This window comes from Drosophila teissieri, chromosome X (genome assembly GCF_016746235.2).
Source record: "Drosophila teissieri strain GT53w chromosome X, Prin_Dtei_1.1, whole genome shotgun sequence".
Taxonomy (NCBI): domain Eukaryota; kingdom Metazoa; phylum Arthropoda; class Insecta; order Diptera; family Drosophilidae; genus Drosophila; species Drosophila teissieri.
In genome coordinates this window covers 8,947,174-8,965,070 of record NC_053034.1, presented here as the reverse complement: position 1 = coordinate 8,965,070, position 17,897 = coordinate 8,947,174, and the positions used below count along the sequence as shown (strand labels likewise).

At 38.5% G+C, this 17,897-nt stretch overlaps 2 protein-coding genes across 4 annotated transcripts in view; both read right to left on the bottom strand.

Annotated features, from left to right (window-relative positions):
- The window catches only part of LOC122623957 (low-density lipoprotein receptor-related protein 2), a 142,760-nt gene that overhangs the window by 82,339 nt on the left and 42,524 nt on the right, over window positions 1-17,897 (bottom strand). The window lies entirely within an intron of this gene.
- LOC122623960 lies at window positions 6,858-7,203 on the bottom strand. The gene is given in 2 exon segments (XM_043803365.1): window positions 6,858-7,074; window positions 7,076-7,203. Coding segments are annotated over 2 exon segments (345 nt in total).

Here is a 17,897-nt window from a genome sequence, read left to right as displayed (position 1 = left end):
ATCCATGCATGCCTGTATACATATCGGCCCAAAAGAAAAGAAGAGGTGAAGTGGAGTGGGGGTTTTCGCTTCACTGTCACTCTATATAAATAAATGCACCTCTATTTAGATGTACACATTTTTATTTACTTGCCTGCGCCGAGAGGGAATGCATTTTATTTCCATTTAATTTGCGGTCCACAGAACCCTGCAACTAAATGTTTTTGACTTCGGACACATCCTTGCTGCTCGAGACGAAAGGATAACAAGAAGAACACACACACATGGAAATGGAACGAGGACTATATCTCGGTGGAATTCACAGCACAGCTCACACAAAATGTAGTTCATTCACACAGAAATCTATATTAATGCTTAATATCAGATGCAAATATTGAGCTGGCAAATTCCACCGAGACATTGACTATTCAAATCGATTGAGCTCTTTTTTTTTTTGTATTTTACTTCAGTGCAAATAATCGAATAATTTTCGACTTTGGTTTAGGGATTTGCCAAATGTATACATGTAGGAAATAAGTGGAAGGCCGAAAGGCATTTTCTTTGGCCATAACTCTCGGGGGGAATTGCAAATGCCTAAGCTTAACACAAAAGTGGGCTAAGAGCTGGCTGAGCTCTTTTATCAGATGACTTATCCTGTTTGCTTAGCTGAGAAATATGCATTAAGCGGTAGTTCATCAATTGTTCCCAGTACCGAGAAAAAAGAATCACGTTCTAAGGCTAAGAAGTATTTTTCAAAGAACAAACAATTACAACTTTTAGTTTCAAAGAGGTAGAAATTGAAGAAAATTAAAGAAAACTCTGTAGATTTCATTGCATGCTGAGAAAAGGCATAACAATCAGGTAAATTTAACCCCTTATTTTTCAATTTCATTTTATTTTTCTACTCCATTTGTTGTGCAAGCCATTCTCGATTGAACCGCATTGGGGGAAACTGTGGTGGTCCCTGAGTTTGGGCAACAACGCATCGAGTTCGACAATGTCAACACCTTTTTACACCCTGCCCCCTGTCAGCCCCTTAACACCACATACACCCCCACATAGACACACACACACACAGCCCTTTGAGTGTTGTGTGTGCGACTTATTTGCTGAGTGACACACAAATTCGTTTCGGCGACAAACGCCTCGACTTTGACTGGCCCCAAAGTTATTGGGCTTGTGGGTGGTGGGTGGTGGGGTGTGCTGGGTGCTTGGTGCTTTTGGGTTTCCCAAGGATGTTTGAGTTGTTAAGCTGCTTTGGGACCCACAACACCCCCCACCGCCACCTCCCATGTGCTGGAAAGTGGTCAAGAGCGTTGTCCATTCAGTGTTCACTTTGTTGTCCTCGTTTTATCCGCTTCTCTTGCAGTTCCTTCGTGCTCGTCCTGTCATGTTTTCCGTGTGTATTTTCCTGCAATTTTTATGCGATACTAAATTTGGTGTGTGTGCGTGTGTGTGTTTTGCGGAAAGGCGAATCTGCAATGTGCAGCGTCATTTGATGCTCGAATACATTTTCCTTTCTCTTTTTCTTCCTATCGCTGGTGCAAAGAAATGCGATTGCGGGATTTTGTCGAAAACAGCAAGCGATCTCAAGTGTCCTGGCACGTTAAAGTTATGCTCTTTGAGTCTAAATCGATTCCTTGGGTCAAAGTATTATGGTATTATGGTATTAAGGCGATATGCCACTTCGTAGAGGCATTTCAGATAAAAGCTAACAAGTTACAAATACTGGTAAGCAAGTAACCCAGCGAAATATTCAAATAGTTTTAGTTCCAGCAGCATTCTTTATGACTCGTTGCTGCACAATTTTAATTTCAATTAGACAAAATCACCCTTTTGATGAACATTGTGGCTCCTTTGACCCCTTTTAATCTTTTCCATCTCTGCGTTCTCTTTTCCAAGCATTTTTTTGCGGATTTCTATTTAGATTCCTGGGTGTTTGCTTCAGTTTTTGCCCTTTAAGTTATTTGATACACATGCAAAAGATTTTTCTGCCCTCTCACTCACTCGCACACATCATAAATATGCTCGCCCAAAAGTGCCGTTTTGTCACTCTACCTCACACCATCTCGCTTCCTCGCCACACATCCGTCTCGCTCGCACTTGCTGTGGTTGCTGTTGTTGGCCTTGCATAGAAATTACTTTTACTGGGGAAATGGGGAAATGGGATTTTCGCTGTTATTCTTGTTGCAACACTGCGGCGATTATGCGACGCCAAAGCAATTTTTGGCCAGAGGGAGAGGGGGATATTACAAAAGAAAGAGAGGAATAATAGGAGCAGCGTTTTCAATCTTATGCGAAATATTATTATTAAGACTATTCTGACTTAATTACAACCAACAAATTAGAGTAAAATAGAAATAACAGAAAACAATAATTTATTTTTCTTTTAAAATACCTTACAAATTAAGCTTTTAGAATTAAATGAATGATATATTTTTTAATGCCTGTGAAAGAGTTTGATTATTTATTGTTCAATTTCCTTTGCCATTGGATTTAATTTGATTTTGTTTTTTTTTTTTTTTGCCATTTGTGTTTGCAATTCCCCCGCACAAAAGTTGCATATGCAGCAGACGTTGCGTATGCGTGATGTCAGCAATGATTAATTAATGAAACAAACAAACGAGTGCGTGAGCGAGATGGCTGCGCAGATAATGAGCGAGACAGCTATTGAGCATAATCATTAAGAGTGAAACAATTAATTGCTCAAAAAATAACGACAAAAAGGCATTAAAATTTGATTTTCAATTCGTATTCACGCATCGCTTAGTTGTAAATCCATTTGCTACAGTGAAAACCAATTAGGAATGAACCCCCTTTTTTATTTTGGTGGAAAATAACAAATTCTACATATATCTTGGGTAATCGAAACTAATTAGTGAATCCCAAGGAAAATTACAAATTTTGCCAACGTTTTTTCCTTTCTGTTCTGCTGCCCTAATGGCTGGCCACAAATTGAATAATTGCATGAGTTACACACACAACAGGCAAAAAAATAGGGAAAAATCAGCCAAAAGCTTGTTAAATTTCCCACGCTTCTTGAAAGAAGAAAAACAACACAAACAAAAAATTTGCTGAGGAAAAACTGCGACAGAAAAAAAAGAAAAGAAAACTGAGGGGAGGAGACTGCACACACTCAAACAAAATCATGATAATTGAATCAAATTGCATGTCAACAGTGGATTAGCAAAGCGAGAGAGTGGATGGAAAATTATATAAAAATTGCACTGAAATGATTATTTGAGAAAGTAGCTGAGAAATTGCACCGCAGAAGCCGCAACTTGTCCTTGTTCCCACGCACACACTCTTCATGTACAGTGGCGAGCAAAAGTGAGTGCATGTTCATAACTCTCGACTTTCATCTATAAAAACAAAACTAAAGCAGGTAATCCAATAATTTTTTTTATTTTTGTTTACCTATCCTATTTTTAACAAATAGGACAAAAAAAACCGTAACAATATGTATTCAGCGAAGACTTAGAAAATAAAAACCAAAAAAAGTCGCAAAAACTCACTTTTGCACGTTATAAGAAAATAAAGAAAAAATTAATTTTTAATATATTGTCCATAGAGCCTTATTATGAATTACTTGATTTACTCGAGATGGCATACTCTCTACCAAGTTTTCAATGACTTCCTTGGAAATTCGGTTCCATTCATCTTGTACACGCTCCCAAAGATTGGTCATGTTTGTTGGAGCTGAGTCGTACTGCCCGAGCCTTCGTTTCACGATTGACCAAAGATTTTCAATCGGATTGAGGTCAGGACTTTGTGCTGGCCACTTCATCAACTTGAAATTTTGTTCACCAATCCATTCCTTGACAATTTTCGCTCGGTATAAGCCAATCGGCAGTGATTGCAGCTCAAAAACGCCGAAATGTGACATCCAGATCGCAACAGAAAGGTCGCAAAAAATTATTATCGGACTCAGATGCCCGACTAAGGAATATCCCAAATGAGGAAAAATAGGCTGCTAACACCTAAAGAAGCATCTTTGGCCATAAACAAAAACGTTAGCGAGTGGACTGCCAGAAGAGCGCTGCGCAACATTGGATATGCAGCGGCTGTTAAAAAAAACAAACCTGCATTATCCGAAAAAAATGTTAAGGCGCGTCTAAAATTTGCGAGAGATCACAAAGATTGGACCACAGATGATTGGAAACGTGTTGTCTGGTATGATAAGTCCAAGTTCAACCGTTTCCAGTCAGATGGTAAACAATACTGCTGGCGTAGACCCGGAGAACGGATTCAAAGACACCATGTGAAGCAAACGGTTGAACATGGCGGCGGAAATATAATGGTCTGAGGATGCTTCACATGGTGGCAAGTCTGCCCCCTGCATTTAATAGATGGCATTATGCGAAAGGAGGACTATCCGCATATTTTGCAAACCCATCTTCCCATTCTTATGGAGAATTGTGCGTATTCGGAAGAAGATATTATTTTTCAACAAGACGGCGATCCGAAGCACACAGCGAAAATTGTCAAGGAATGGATTGGTGAACAAAATTTCAAGTTGATGAAGTGGCCAGCACAAAGTTCTGACCTCAATCCGATTGAAAATCTTTGGTCAATCGTGAAACGAAGGCTCGGGCAGTACGACTCAGCTCCAACAAACATGACCAATCTTTGGGAGCGTGTACAAGATGAATGGAACCGAATTTCCAAGGAAGTCATTGAAAACTTGGTAGAGAGTATGCCATCTCGAGTAAATCAAGTAATTCATAATAAGGCTCTATGGACAATATATTAAAAATTAATTTTTTCTTTATTTTCTTATAACGTGCAAAAGTGAGTTTTTGCGACTTTTTTTGGTTTTTATTTTCTAAGTCTTCGCTGAATACATATTGTTACGGTTTTTTTTGTCCTATTTGTTAAAAATAGGATAGGTAAACAAAAATAAAAAAAATTATTGGATTACCTGCTTTAGCTTTGTTTTTATAGATGATGAAAGTCGAGAGTTATGAACATGCACTCACTTTTGCTCGCCACTGTATATATATATATGTACATATATGTGTATGTAAAATATATAAAACAGAATCATTTGAGGCTGAAAAAATAAACAACAGACAAATGAGGAGACGAAGAATGAAACTCTGGGCGGAAAAGTCCCTAGAGAAAGGAGGAAAAATGTGGAGAAAGGGGCACAAGGAAGTAGGGTAGTTGGCAACATGGGTTAAAGTGCTCCGTTCTGCCAGCAAAAAATTGCTGATGGAGTGGGTTAACCCATGTCCTGATGAGGCACCCATCGGTTACTCTTCCTTTTCCACTCTGTCTCTCTCTCTCTCTATTAAAAACAATGAACTGCAAATTGTGCGCAAATTACATAAAAAAGTAAACAAAAAAATATGGCTAGAGTGGGGCAACAAATATATGTATATAAAGAATAAATAAACAAGCAAACAGAAGGGCGACCAAGTAAAACCAAATAAAATGTGGCAAGGCAACAGAAATTCACTGAAAGAGCAGCTCAGAGTGAGTCAGCGAAAAGCAGTATATTCCACGTAAAGCACCACACGGCGTATGCTTGATATGTACAAGTATAATACGAAATTAATGATAAAAAAGAGAGCTTAACAAGAAGCATAAAAATATATTTCGAATATAAAAATGGCATCGTGATAATACATCATATGATTACCGAGCTAAAGAAATGGTTATTGAAAGATAAGCTTCCTATTTTATGCAAAAAGAAATTTCAAACTTAATTAAATAAACTAAGAGAAAACAAAAAGTTCTGCAATCTAGATGCAAATATTACCTCAATCAAAACCAAAACCCATTTCATAAAGCATAAAGTAACTACAAATCAATCTTTAAATCAAAATCTGTTAGAAGCGAGCAAAGTGGGGCGACAGGTCGTATGAGTGATCAGACAGCCGCATATTACGTATACGCCGAGTGGAGCAACAGTCCTGGCCACTTGGCCGGGTTCTAGCTGGCATTCGATGTGAAATTATAAAATTATATAGCTGGATAGTATTAGGGTACATTAAAAGGAAATAATGAATAATACTAAATAATAATAAATAGTAAATACTAAATAATACTAAGTACTCAGTACTAGAACATACTTAATACTAAATAATACCAAAACATATGTGCCCTTCTCTGCGCTTCTCAAAAGTCCTACATAAGCAAACCACTTATTCGATGTTTTTTTTTAATACCAATTGTGGGTGACTGGTGCAGTGAAATGTGGCAGCAGAGGATATCAATAGTGTTATTTCGACCTACTGGAAGAACTGCCTGAGTTAGCTATATTCCAGGAGCTACAACCAGCAGTCAGCTCTGAGATGGAAAGAGCTTGAGGAAAGGGGTGAGTACCTGGGGGGAAATGGAGAGGGACGCCTAACTTTCTGACTTTTGGCTGCGGCTTCTGTGGCTGCTGCGCCTACTGCTGAGGCAGCAAACGTCGGAGTGCCCTTTAAAATTTAATCGATTTGAGTTGTGCAGCACGAACAGCCACTTGTTACAAAGGAGCCGCTTCTTGAGACATTAAACAAATATTGAAACATAAATTTCAATTTGTGTTATTTTCCATAGTTTTTCCTTTTGCTCAGCGATGTTTGTTTATTACTTGGGCATATCAATTTTTGCCGGTGAAAGATTAAATAAACACAAATGTGAGTCAGAACACACAGGGGGGGAGGGGGGAGGGGTTGGGCGAAAATGGGTACATATATGGGATCCGGATCTGGAAAAGCACTTCGTCCCTCGGAAAAAGTGCATTGGCATATTAAGCGTCTGTCTGCAGGGCACAAACTCCAACTCAAACAGAAACTGAAACAGCAACAGAAACAGAAAGCAGCAAAACTGAAAAACTGAAAAACAGAAAACAGAAACAGACAAACGTGTGCACATTTCATTTTATTTCATTTTATTTTTACGATTTTCATGTCTGAAAGTTTTCTTTCAATGCTTCTGTGTGTGGCAACAACGGCAACAACGGCAAGAGGCAAAAGTTTCAATTTCTGCAATTGTTGAATTTTTGCACGCACAAGAAATAAAGATGAACGAACACACCCATGCGGGGTTACCTCTCGGCACATGCAACGATAATGTGAATGACCAGGGACCGGAGACCAGAGACTCCAGGAGACCGACGACCGAAGACCGAGGACCGAAGACCACCGACTGGAGACCCAATAGCTGGCATATTGACAATGGGGCTCCAGACAAAAGCGCCAGGTTGCAGAAAATTGCAGAGACTTCCCGCATACTGGGTCAAATTGACTTAAATAAAGAGGGGATTTTATGTGGAAGGTATGCCAAAAGTGGAAAAAGTATATAACAAATAAAAATTACTCACTTAGAAGCTTGTAGCTAAGCTCACAACTTAAATTGAAAGGAGAGTGTATAATTAAATAAAAATCTAAAAAAATATGTAAGCAAACACAGAGCACCGGTTTTTGTTTGCCATTTACACCGCCGCCAATGGACCTTGAACCACTGTGCTCAGTCGAACGGTCATAACCGGGCTCAATGCGAGCCAGTTGCATTTTCCATTGGCCATTGGCCATTGGCCGTTGCATTCAGTACGTGCTGAAAATGAGCAAAAGTCTCAATTCGAGTGCCTAATTAAATCAGCATCAGCATCGGCATCCACCACCCCACCTCCCAGCCCCACCCACAACACACAACCCACTTTATAAGGTCGACTGCAACTGCGATCCAAGCGGACGATCGAACATTCGATCTCGTTTCAAATTCAATTATTTCAATAAGCCAAAGTGTCAAATACTGAGTATTTTCCGAAATTCAATTGATTGTGGAGGATCGTACAAGATGTACAAAAAAAAAATATCCGTCTGAATATATCATAAATGATGATTAAATGCAAAGGGTGAGTAACCAGCTCACTTGGGTTTGCAAAGCCCACAGGGCGTATACTTGATTTTATGAAAAAATGATTAAAATTAGTAAATTGCCATTTTGTCCTTTTAAAAACGAATTTTGTTTTAATGCTCATCGTTTCTAAAAATAATTATAATCGAAAGTAAATATTTTATCTTTTGCATCAAAGGCTATAAAAAAAGTTGGTTTTAATTGATTTCATTTATAAAAATGTCGCATTTTTCTCAGTTTTCCAGTTGAATTTTCTTCGGTTTTCCGTGACACAGTTTTCCTCGAATTCATTATCACTTTTCCAACTGGTTCGCAGCGAACACACCTCCCTACCCGTCTATCTCTCTCTTGCATTTTTCCCCTTTCTTTCTGCGTATCAATTATGAGTCTCTGACTTGGTTTAGCTTAAGAGACAGGCAGGCGAACCAAAAATAAAAGAGTTGGGGGAAAAAAAATAAACCATAATAACCCGACAATTTCCGCTGTTTGGCGGTGGAAAAACAAGTTTTTCTTGACTTTGACTGTGACTCCTTGGGCTGGTTTTTGGTTTTGGTTTTGGTTTTAGCTTTTCTTTTAAGGCGATTCGGTTATTAAGTTGGCGAACGGAAAACCCGAACCGCCCCCTTCCTGTGTGATTTGCATAACCTGCTGGCCGGTTCTTCTATTTCTATCTATCTATTCCCATATTTATATTGGTATTGGTATTGGTATTAGTATCGGTATTGCTATTGGCATTTCTATTAGCTTAACCCCTCGAAGAAATGGACAAATCAATTTGCTTGACAACCGCACAGCACCCACTCACACGAAATCGAATTGAGTGTTGATTTATTGGCCATGATCTGATTTTGAACAAACAAGAAAACCCATTTAGCGACATGTCCAGAAATAAATAAACATACGACTGCAAACAGAGTGCATAGGAGCAAGCGAGACGGCGTGACCGGCGTGCGAGCGAGAGGGGAGAGCATGTCAAATGGTGCACATAAATCTAATTGAATTAGCGTACGAAAATCAAATCAGAAAGCCAAAAGCAAAAGGCAGAAAGCACCCCGAAAAATTGACACTTTAAATCGAAAGAAGAGTGCGGGCAAGTGTGAAAAGCCCAAAGTTGAATGACCACCGATCGTTGACTCCTTTGAGCCATATATGTACATACATGCATACATATATACATGTGTACATACATACATATGTATAGATGTATATGTGCACAATGGCTGTATGCACATTCATATGCAATATTGGTCAAATTATTTTATCAACGACTTTGATAAATTCGATGTGAGACGACAAAGATGAATGATTTTGCAGCGCAAAGGATGCCAAAAATGTGGGTCAACGCATTTATGTATATGTTATGTATATATTTTAAATAGAAACACTTTTTAAAAAATATTAGAAATGTACAAACAATGTATATTTAGCTTTAGTAAAATATCAAATTTAAGCGAAAAGCAACTGGCATCGAGTGTAGTGCCAAAAAATGGCAGTCTTAACATTTTTGGTAAAAGCAACTAGCAATTAAATCGACTTTGTAGTGAGCATGACTTTGAATTTTCGGTGGAAGGCAACTCAATTTAAAGTCAATTAAACTGTTCAATTGCTCATAAAACATTTGACTGCACAAACAGTGGGCCACAAAAGTCACTCGAGCGGATAAAAACGCACTGTGCACGAGGAAGCAGCAGAAGGAGAAGCGGAGGTGCCAAGTGGAGACCGCAGCCCGTACTTTTACGAGGGGCCCTGAATTATTTAGCAATTTACCGGATGAAAGCCGAAGAATCAGAGTTGAAAATTCCCCCCCAATCCCCTGAATCTTCTTACCCATTCCTCGCCATTCCCCCGCACCCCCCGCAAAGTGTCACATTAACACTGCTTAGCAAGCAGTCGAACACGTGTCTGACAAGAGAATCGTCTTCAACTATCCATCAAAATGTGCCCCCAAACTCCGAAAGCCCCAACAAAAAAAAAGAGCCCCATATATGTGGCATGTGTATATACATACATACATATGTATGTATACTATATAGATATATACCATTCTGTTCGCATCAGTCACGCTTCGCCCCGTCTCTTTCCCCCCGCCCGCCTGCTGTCTCTTTCCCGCTCGCTGCGTAGACAAATGCTAATAGCATGGCAAATTTAATTTTCACACTCACTTTGTGCGTGTGTGCCTGCGTTTGTTTGACTGCATGTGTGTGTGTGCCTCTGTGTGTGTGTGTGTGTGTGTGCGAGGAGAGATTTTGGATATGCTTCTTCTTGGCACTGCGGCTTTAATTGAATTTGTTGTATTTTTTTACTCTGCTGTTTTATTAGTTACAATTTTGTGCGCTCAATTATGCGAACGTTAATTCCATTTGCCAAAGCTACAGCAGCCATTCGTTGGCAGGAACAAAAAGGAACACTTTAAAAAATAGAAAGATACTAAATAATAATTTTGCAAAGAGTGCTAAAGAATTCGCGAGCCTTGTGCTGGAATTTCAAATACATGTTTCCAATTTATTCACATGAATATTAAGTTTGAATTTAGTTGAAAACAAGTTTGCTGTATTGAATGCCGCCCGTATCCGTGTCTACCTATGTTTTATGTTTTCTAGATTTTGTTGATTTTTCTTTGCTTGTTGTTTCTATCCTCTGGATTTTGTTTTTGTTTGGCGCGAATTTTTGCGTTTGCTGTAAGCGCCATTTAAGCCGACGGCAGCTGTCAGTCGCGCCCTCTCTTTCCCGCCCCCTCCAGCCGTCTCTCTCTATCTGCACGGGTATGTGTTTCGTTTTATCTATTTTGCAATGCATGCATGCGTGGGTGTACGCGCGTGTATGTGTGTGTGTTTGTGTGTATGGGTGTGTGTTTTTGGGTGTTTGGGTGTAGTGGTGCTTTTAATCGCTGGACGGGAACAGGGAAATAAAAAATGGTGTAACAGCAGCAAACTAACATTGCATATTGTCTAGTGCATATTCCCTTTGTGCATCGCCCACCACCACCAGAGTTGCCACCCCCCATCGTTTTCCGCCCCTGAAAAGGCCCTGTTTCCGCTTTAATAAAGTTAGTTAGTTAGGATTTGGGCTTTTGGCATTCTTGAATATGTTTGTGAAACTTAAACCGGAAAGCCGTTCTATAGTTTAAATCACGTACTAAAATTCAAATATGTAGTAAGTAATCACATTGTACTTTTCACAGCGATTGCAGCTGACAAAATGTGATTTTGATTATTACATTGAAAACTAGGTATAACGCCAAGCTAAACAGCCTTATTAGCGACGGATCATGTGGTTGTAGTGACTTGGTTACACTCGTCTAATTATGATTTGTATCTGCATTGGGCAGCATTGCAAATTGAATGTGTCATATGCATATCACGCATACGACTAGTTGGTTGAACCGCCAAATCACTCAAAACTGTCAGCGGTTGTTTTGGTTTTGAAGTTCAAAGTTGTGTTTTGTCGGCAAAATAGTAATTTACCCACACGTTTCTGCTACATAACATACATACATATATGTACATATGTACATTTTGGCAAAAACAATGGTAGAAGTAGCTCGTTTTTCTCACTTGGAAATAAACAACTTACATCTGCACCATTTCTAAATATTCCAGCACCTTAAGGAATTAAAAACTTCAATAAATTTAGCTGCGAACTGGAATTGAATTCTCTTGCCGGCAGCTTTGTGTCAAGATTAAATATCATTGCCCTTTTCCAAATCCCCCACTTGTTGTCTGTCTGTCCCCTTTTGCCTTTGCTTGGGTTTTTGTTTTTCCGGTTTTTCCACTACCAACATTTGCTCAATGTTGTTGCTGGCTTGTTTTCCTGCTATTTTTGCTGGGCGGTCAACCTGACATGTGAGCCACGGGCACGAATACAAAATGCTTAAATTGTGGTAGATTTGGTAGCTGCAGGCTTTAATGCACAAAACCAGAGTCACAAGACAAGGATGGTTGCGTGATGGACGGGGTGTGTGTGGGGAGGGGGTGAATTTTCCATTTTCCCCCTGTTTAGTAGTGTGTGAAAAATGCGCGCCACAGCCAAACAAATTAACAACAACACTTGGAAAACGTAAAAGAAGAAGGAATAAAATCCCCACAACACTCAACTCACACACACACACGAAATAAACAAAATAAAAAATGGTTAGAAATTGGAACAATGACCGCCAAGTGCTGGTAACTCTCTGTCTCCCTCCCACCACTAAACCTCTCTCTTTCTTTCACCCACATTGTTTCGGTTCATTCATACATTTTTGTAATTTTTTTCGTTTTTTTGCATTAACGTTTGTTTGCCCGTTTTCGTCTGCCACTTTTTTTTCGGCTAGATATTTAAAGACTTTAATTTTTACGGCTCTGATTACAGACTTATTTTTATCGGTCACACCAAGTTGACTAAATATATTGCAGGTATTTAAATATGTATATGTGGAGTTTTAGTTCGCATCCAAAAGATATGCAGCTGCATGGCCAAAAATCGCAATACTCCAATTAGTTTTCATACAATTACAACCATCAAAATAGCTTTATTCAATTTTTGCAAAGCATTTTATTAAGTACAATATAATTTAATAATTTAATAGCTAGCCATGTAATAAACATTTGGGCTTAGTTTAATTAACAAATTCACACCAAATATATTAAATTACAATTGTGTGGGCTTCATGTTTCAATTACCCAGATATGTTTCCCAATTAACTAACAAAATGAAAACGGTATTCGGTGAGTATTGATATTAATAATTAAATTCACTGCACAATGAATTCGATTACATGTGTGTAATGATTTGACCGGTCGCAATATGATGTGAAATATATACAATATGAAATAAGAAATTCCCCAAAAATGTATTATAGAGTATTTTAGTTGGCAGTTGAAAAGAAGAAAGACAAATGCTTCGCTCGTCATTTTCCTTGCAGGCATTCCAATTTGCATGCTAATTTGATTGATTTCACACACAGGACGCAGAAAACTTCTGTTGATTAGCTTTGTTTGTCTGCGGATTTGTTTATGTTTATTTCAACTCTCTGTGGATATTACTATCTCGAATGCGAAATACTCGGTAAATTATCCGCCGGCTGTGTTTGCTCAATTTGAGCATATTTAAATATAATTTGATTTGCCAGTTAAATGGAAAATGATTTATTAAATGTGCGTGCGTGTGCATCGTTTTTTTTTTATTTTCATTTTCATTTTAATTTTTTTATTTTCATTTTACCCAGTGTCTCGTTTACCTGCTGCTGATTATTGTTGTAGTTTAATTAAAATGTTTATTGTATTTATTTGTTGCATGTTTTCACTAAAATTGCGGCAAATTATGGTAGGAAAAAATTGTGAGCCAGCAAAGACAGAAAGGAAAATGAATACAGCAATCATGTTCAATTTTTATCCACTGAGATTTAAATAGGTTAAACTTCGCACTCAGGTTGCATCGACTTTCAAAGTACTCTTCAATAGCAGATTTTCTTAATATTTATCTTGTGATCAAGCTGCTTTGCTATCCCAAAGCAACAATTTGTTTTTCTTTAGAAGGGAAGAAAAGAGTTTGAAGTGATTTGCTTTACAGGATCCCCACTGTATGGCAATAAGTGCAAATGCACTTAATTTCCCTTTCCCCCTGAAAAAGTCGCCATTTGAAATTGGTTTTTGCATGCTGTTGTGCACACACACGTCTGTAAATCTGGTCAGCTGCGTTTCGCCCCCAACTTGATTTACTATACATCCGACCACCATATGTATCCATATACATACTATACATATATATGTACACATTATTAACTGAAACTGAACTCTCAAACCCCCGAGTCACTCGTAACGCTGAACAATTTGGATTTTGCGGTTGCCCGGGTTGATTGTTCGTTAATTGGTTTCAATGCCTTGCAACCGCACTGGGCCTCCGTTTTCCATCGCTTCCTCTCGTTTCGTTTCGTTTCGTTTTGTTGGGGTTTCGGCTACATCCTGCCATCCTGCCATCCGCCATTTTTCCAAGCATCCATCAACCACCATACGCCCACTTGCCCCGCCCACTTGAGCGGAGGGGTAGGCGGGAGGGCGTATTTATTGCACTTGAACTACACTCCAAGTTGAGCAGAAAAATTGGCGCCGTAGGTCAACTTGAAAAGTTCCTTATCGGCGTTTTGGAATTGGAACATTTTAAATTTGAGTAGGTTTCATGCGCTTTAAAATCAAAGTATGTCAAGTATTTCATTTATAAACAAACGAACTAAATATATTTTAATTTTAACAATTAAGAAGAGACACACATTCACTGGAATGAGGTGGCATATAAAATGGCCAAGATTATTATTGTGATTTTGCCCCATTGCGCTGGTGCATTGTGCAATGTCGTTGACTTTGTCCAATTGAGCTCGATGAATTTGTTAATTGCGTTGATTATTGGCATTTATTATTAAAAATAATTCACAGTATTTGCCATTGTTGTTAATTTTATAATTATTATTTGCTGCTCGCCAGTGGCCTTTGAGTGGGGTAAATATTTGTGTGCCAAACATAGAAATACAAGAGCCGCAACAACGCAACGGCTACATGAAATTGCAATTAAAAGCCGAAGCCCGAAAGGCATTTTATGCATGAAATATTCCGGCACTGTGGGGTTAAAGGGTTTTCAAAACCCATTCGTATTGCTTATATCAATACATTAAAATTCGTGAATTTTTGCGGTTTATGGTTATGCTGTGAAAAATGTTGAAATCCTCCGAGATTTTCAGTTTCGATCAGCTAATTAGCACATTTGCTCCACTGTTATTAAATGGAATTTAAAGAGCTTAACGTTTAATAAACAATTAGGAATTCATGTAAATAATTACATTTCCTGTTCAACGTTCTTTTCAGTGCTTTAACAGCGGAAATAGTAAATTATTAAAAATGCAATGAATGTTTATGAATTATGGGGAAATGGACAAAAACCAACTGAGAATACTTTTTGAGAGTGTTTTTAAAGTAGTTGGAAATATTGAAATATATTCTCAGCGGTACTCATATTCAGGCAAAGAAGCAGACAAAAGAATTTTAAAGGACTTAATGGAATTACAACCGACAAAAGCTCACATCTTTTTTTTACTATTTTTTGTCCTCTGGGAATTCTTGGCACCCCGAAAACTTCCAATTTCCGAAACTAAGCAAATAGACGACCGTAAAGTCAATGAATGAGCAGCTGCCGTTGCCATTGCCCATTGCCCATTTCCCACATCTGGCTGTCTCTTTCGCTCACCAGTGTTGCCGTCTCTTTCGCCCCATCTGCATGTGGTCGCCGCCTTAGGTCATTGATACGTAAACGAAAAGCATGAGAAAATTGACAAATAGGCGACACTCAAATATTTGCACTCGCAAAACCCACACACTCTGCTTGCCGAAGAAAGAGAGGGGGAGCATACAGGCGAGAGAGATAGCAATATCCAAACACTGAACTTTATTCAACGTTTCACCATCTTATCTTCTTATCTTATCCGATCATTTGCATATAATATTTACTTTATTTCGAAAAAGCGTCCAGATTATTTTCTTTGTCGGCTGAAAATTGCTTTTTTCATATTTAATGAGCATTTAATGCAAGTACTTTAGTATTTGAAAAACAATAAGCATGGTGAAATCAGCATAACCATAAAAGAGAACAAAATCCCGAAATTGTTTTATGGCCGGCGAAAAAGTTTAGTTATGGCAAATTAATTCGTTTCCGAATGGTTAAGTAGTTCACATGACTAAATCAGCGCGATTTTCGCATGATAAATGGACTGTTCCAGCGGGTCAATTAAAGTTGAAAGAGAGATTTTTTAATAGCATTTTTAGCTAATCGATCGGTGCAGATCATTAGTATTTAAATTTTACAAATTTTGCATCTCATAAATCAATGGCTTAAATTAAGTTTTTAATAAGGAATTTTGGTGTTAGCAAGGTAACAATGTTTTACAGCTCTTAAATGTTTAATTTCAGTTATCTATCATTAAGGTCCATTATTTAGACAAAGTGACATTTAAGTACAGCACTTAAATTTCGCTTTCAGAAAAGTACTTTATTAATGCCATAAATCCGCTGACATCCATAAACCCGTCTTGCCATTGTTACTCAATCAAATTTCCATTAGGAAAGCCAGGCTAATAGAGTTTCGTCTGTCTGGCACTCTCTCTCTCTCTCTTTCTATCTTTTTGCAGCCATCTCTATCTACAGTTTGGCACTGGGACATCTTTGATTTTAATTGCATTTCCATTTTGCCCCCTATATTCAATCGCCACTGACATTCGACTTCGATGCTCGATACTCGACATTCGTAATTCAATTGTCCAATTGTCCAACCCCCCTTGCCACACCCCCTTCTTGGGGGGACGGGGGTGGTAGATAGAAAGAGACGGGAAGTTGTCGAAAATGTTGATTCAATTATTCAAGGTGACGACGCATCTCAAATAATTGAGTTTCGCCTTTTTTTCAATCGGCTTTTTCGAGTCCCTTTATTTTGTGCCATTTTACAATTTGATTACGTCAGTCGGCGACTCAGACCCCTTTGAAACACACAAAAAAAAAAAACGAAAACCACCCACCGTCCATGGCGACATTGTCAACATTGATTGACATTCAACTTCGACTGACAATTGACCGTCAACAATAAATTGTTGCATGCAAATTGTCGTCAAATCAACAAAATCGGCATGGAAATGGCACAGAGAAATGGCAAAATGAAAATGGCAAAAACAAGAAAATTAAGTGACAGCGCAAAAATAAAAAAAGAAAATAATTTTAATGAATATTACGGCGCTGCATGATGAAAAATTCCCACTTATTATTTGCGGTCGGTCGTTGGGAAGGGGAGGGTGTAGGGGTAGGAGTTGCCTATTGATTATAATGGCTTTCGAAACAATAAAAATATTTCCATTTTAACGGTGGCAAAGTTCAGATGAAAATGTGCATAATTTCATGGAAAAAAAATTGATGAAAGTATGGGTACATACATACATACATATGTATATTGTATGGTTAAAAACATTTCAAAATTGTTCTAGCATGCATAAAATAAAAGACAAAACAATAAATTTCAAATACCCGCTACTTTCAAAAGTAATTAAATCATTTTCCGAAAACCCTCGTGAATTTCCATATTTACTGTCTCTATTACCATATATTTTCCACATCTTGCTCTCCACAAACAACGCCATCGCACTAGTTAAGTGTAGCAATTTGTGAATTAATAAACTTTGATTAGAATGTTTGTGGACAAATACCCAAACAAAGGCCGAAAACACACACAGAGAGGAACAACACAAAATTCGGGGTACCATAAATAGAGCAAAACAGTGACAATAGCAACAGCAACAACAACAACAAATAGCAACAACAGCAACAACAACAGCAGCGGCAACGGCAACAATAAAAACCAAAACAACTGCATCGACCAGCAACAAATAGCAACGATAATGTCAATTATTATTAACACGAAAAGCGCACGCACTCGATCCACAACCGCCACAGAGCCACGCCCCCATTTTCCCACCGCTCCGGCGTCCGCCTTTTTTGGCCATGCATGAGCAATTTTCGTGGTCAATGGCGTCGAACAGACCGCCGCCCACCGCCGACCACCCATCACCCACCACCCCGCAGTCCGCAGTTCACAGCCCCACCCACTTCCTCTTGACCACAGGCACGGATGACAACTACAGTGGAGACTCGATGGCTGGGATAAGGAACTAAGCTCATAAATATTATGGTATATTCACGCAGAATATTAATAAATATAAATTCGATTGATAAGTAGCTCCTTATTTTAAATGAAGCATCTGAAAAGCAAAACCAAATAATTCCACTTAAAATGAATTCACTGTGGCATAAAAATGCGGGCGTTGGGGCGGCTATGCCAGCGATAGAATCGGCTACAGTTGGTGACCGGCACCGGACAACAAGTACACACAACTGTGTGGCAACAACAACTGGCAACAAACAACAACTGGCCACAAATCAAAAAAAATTTGTAAAATTCTCTTTTCATCCACACGTTTTCCCCCACTTATTGCCCCCCTTTAATTTTGTATTTTTGTGCTGTTTAAATAGCCGAAAATTGCCAGCATTTAAATGCAGCCC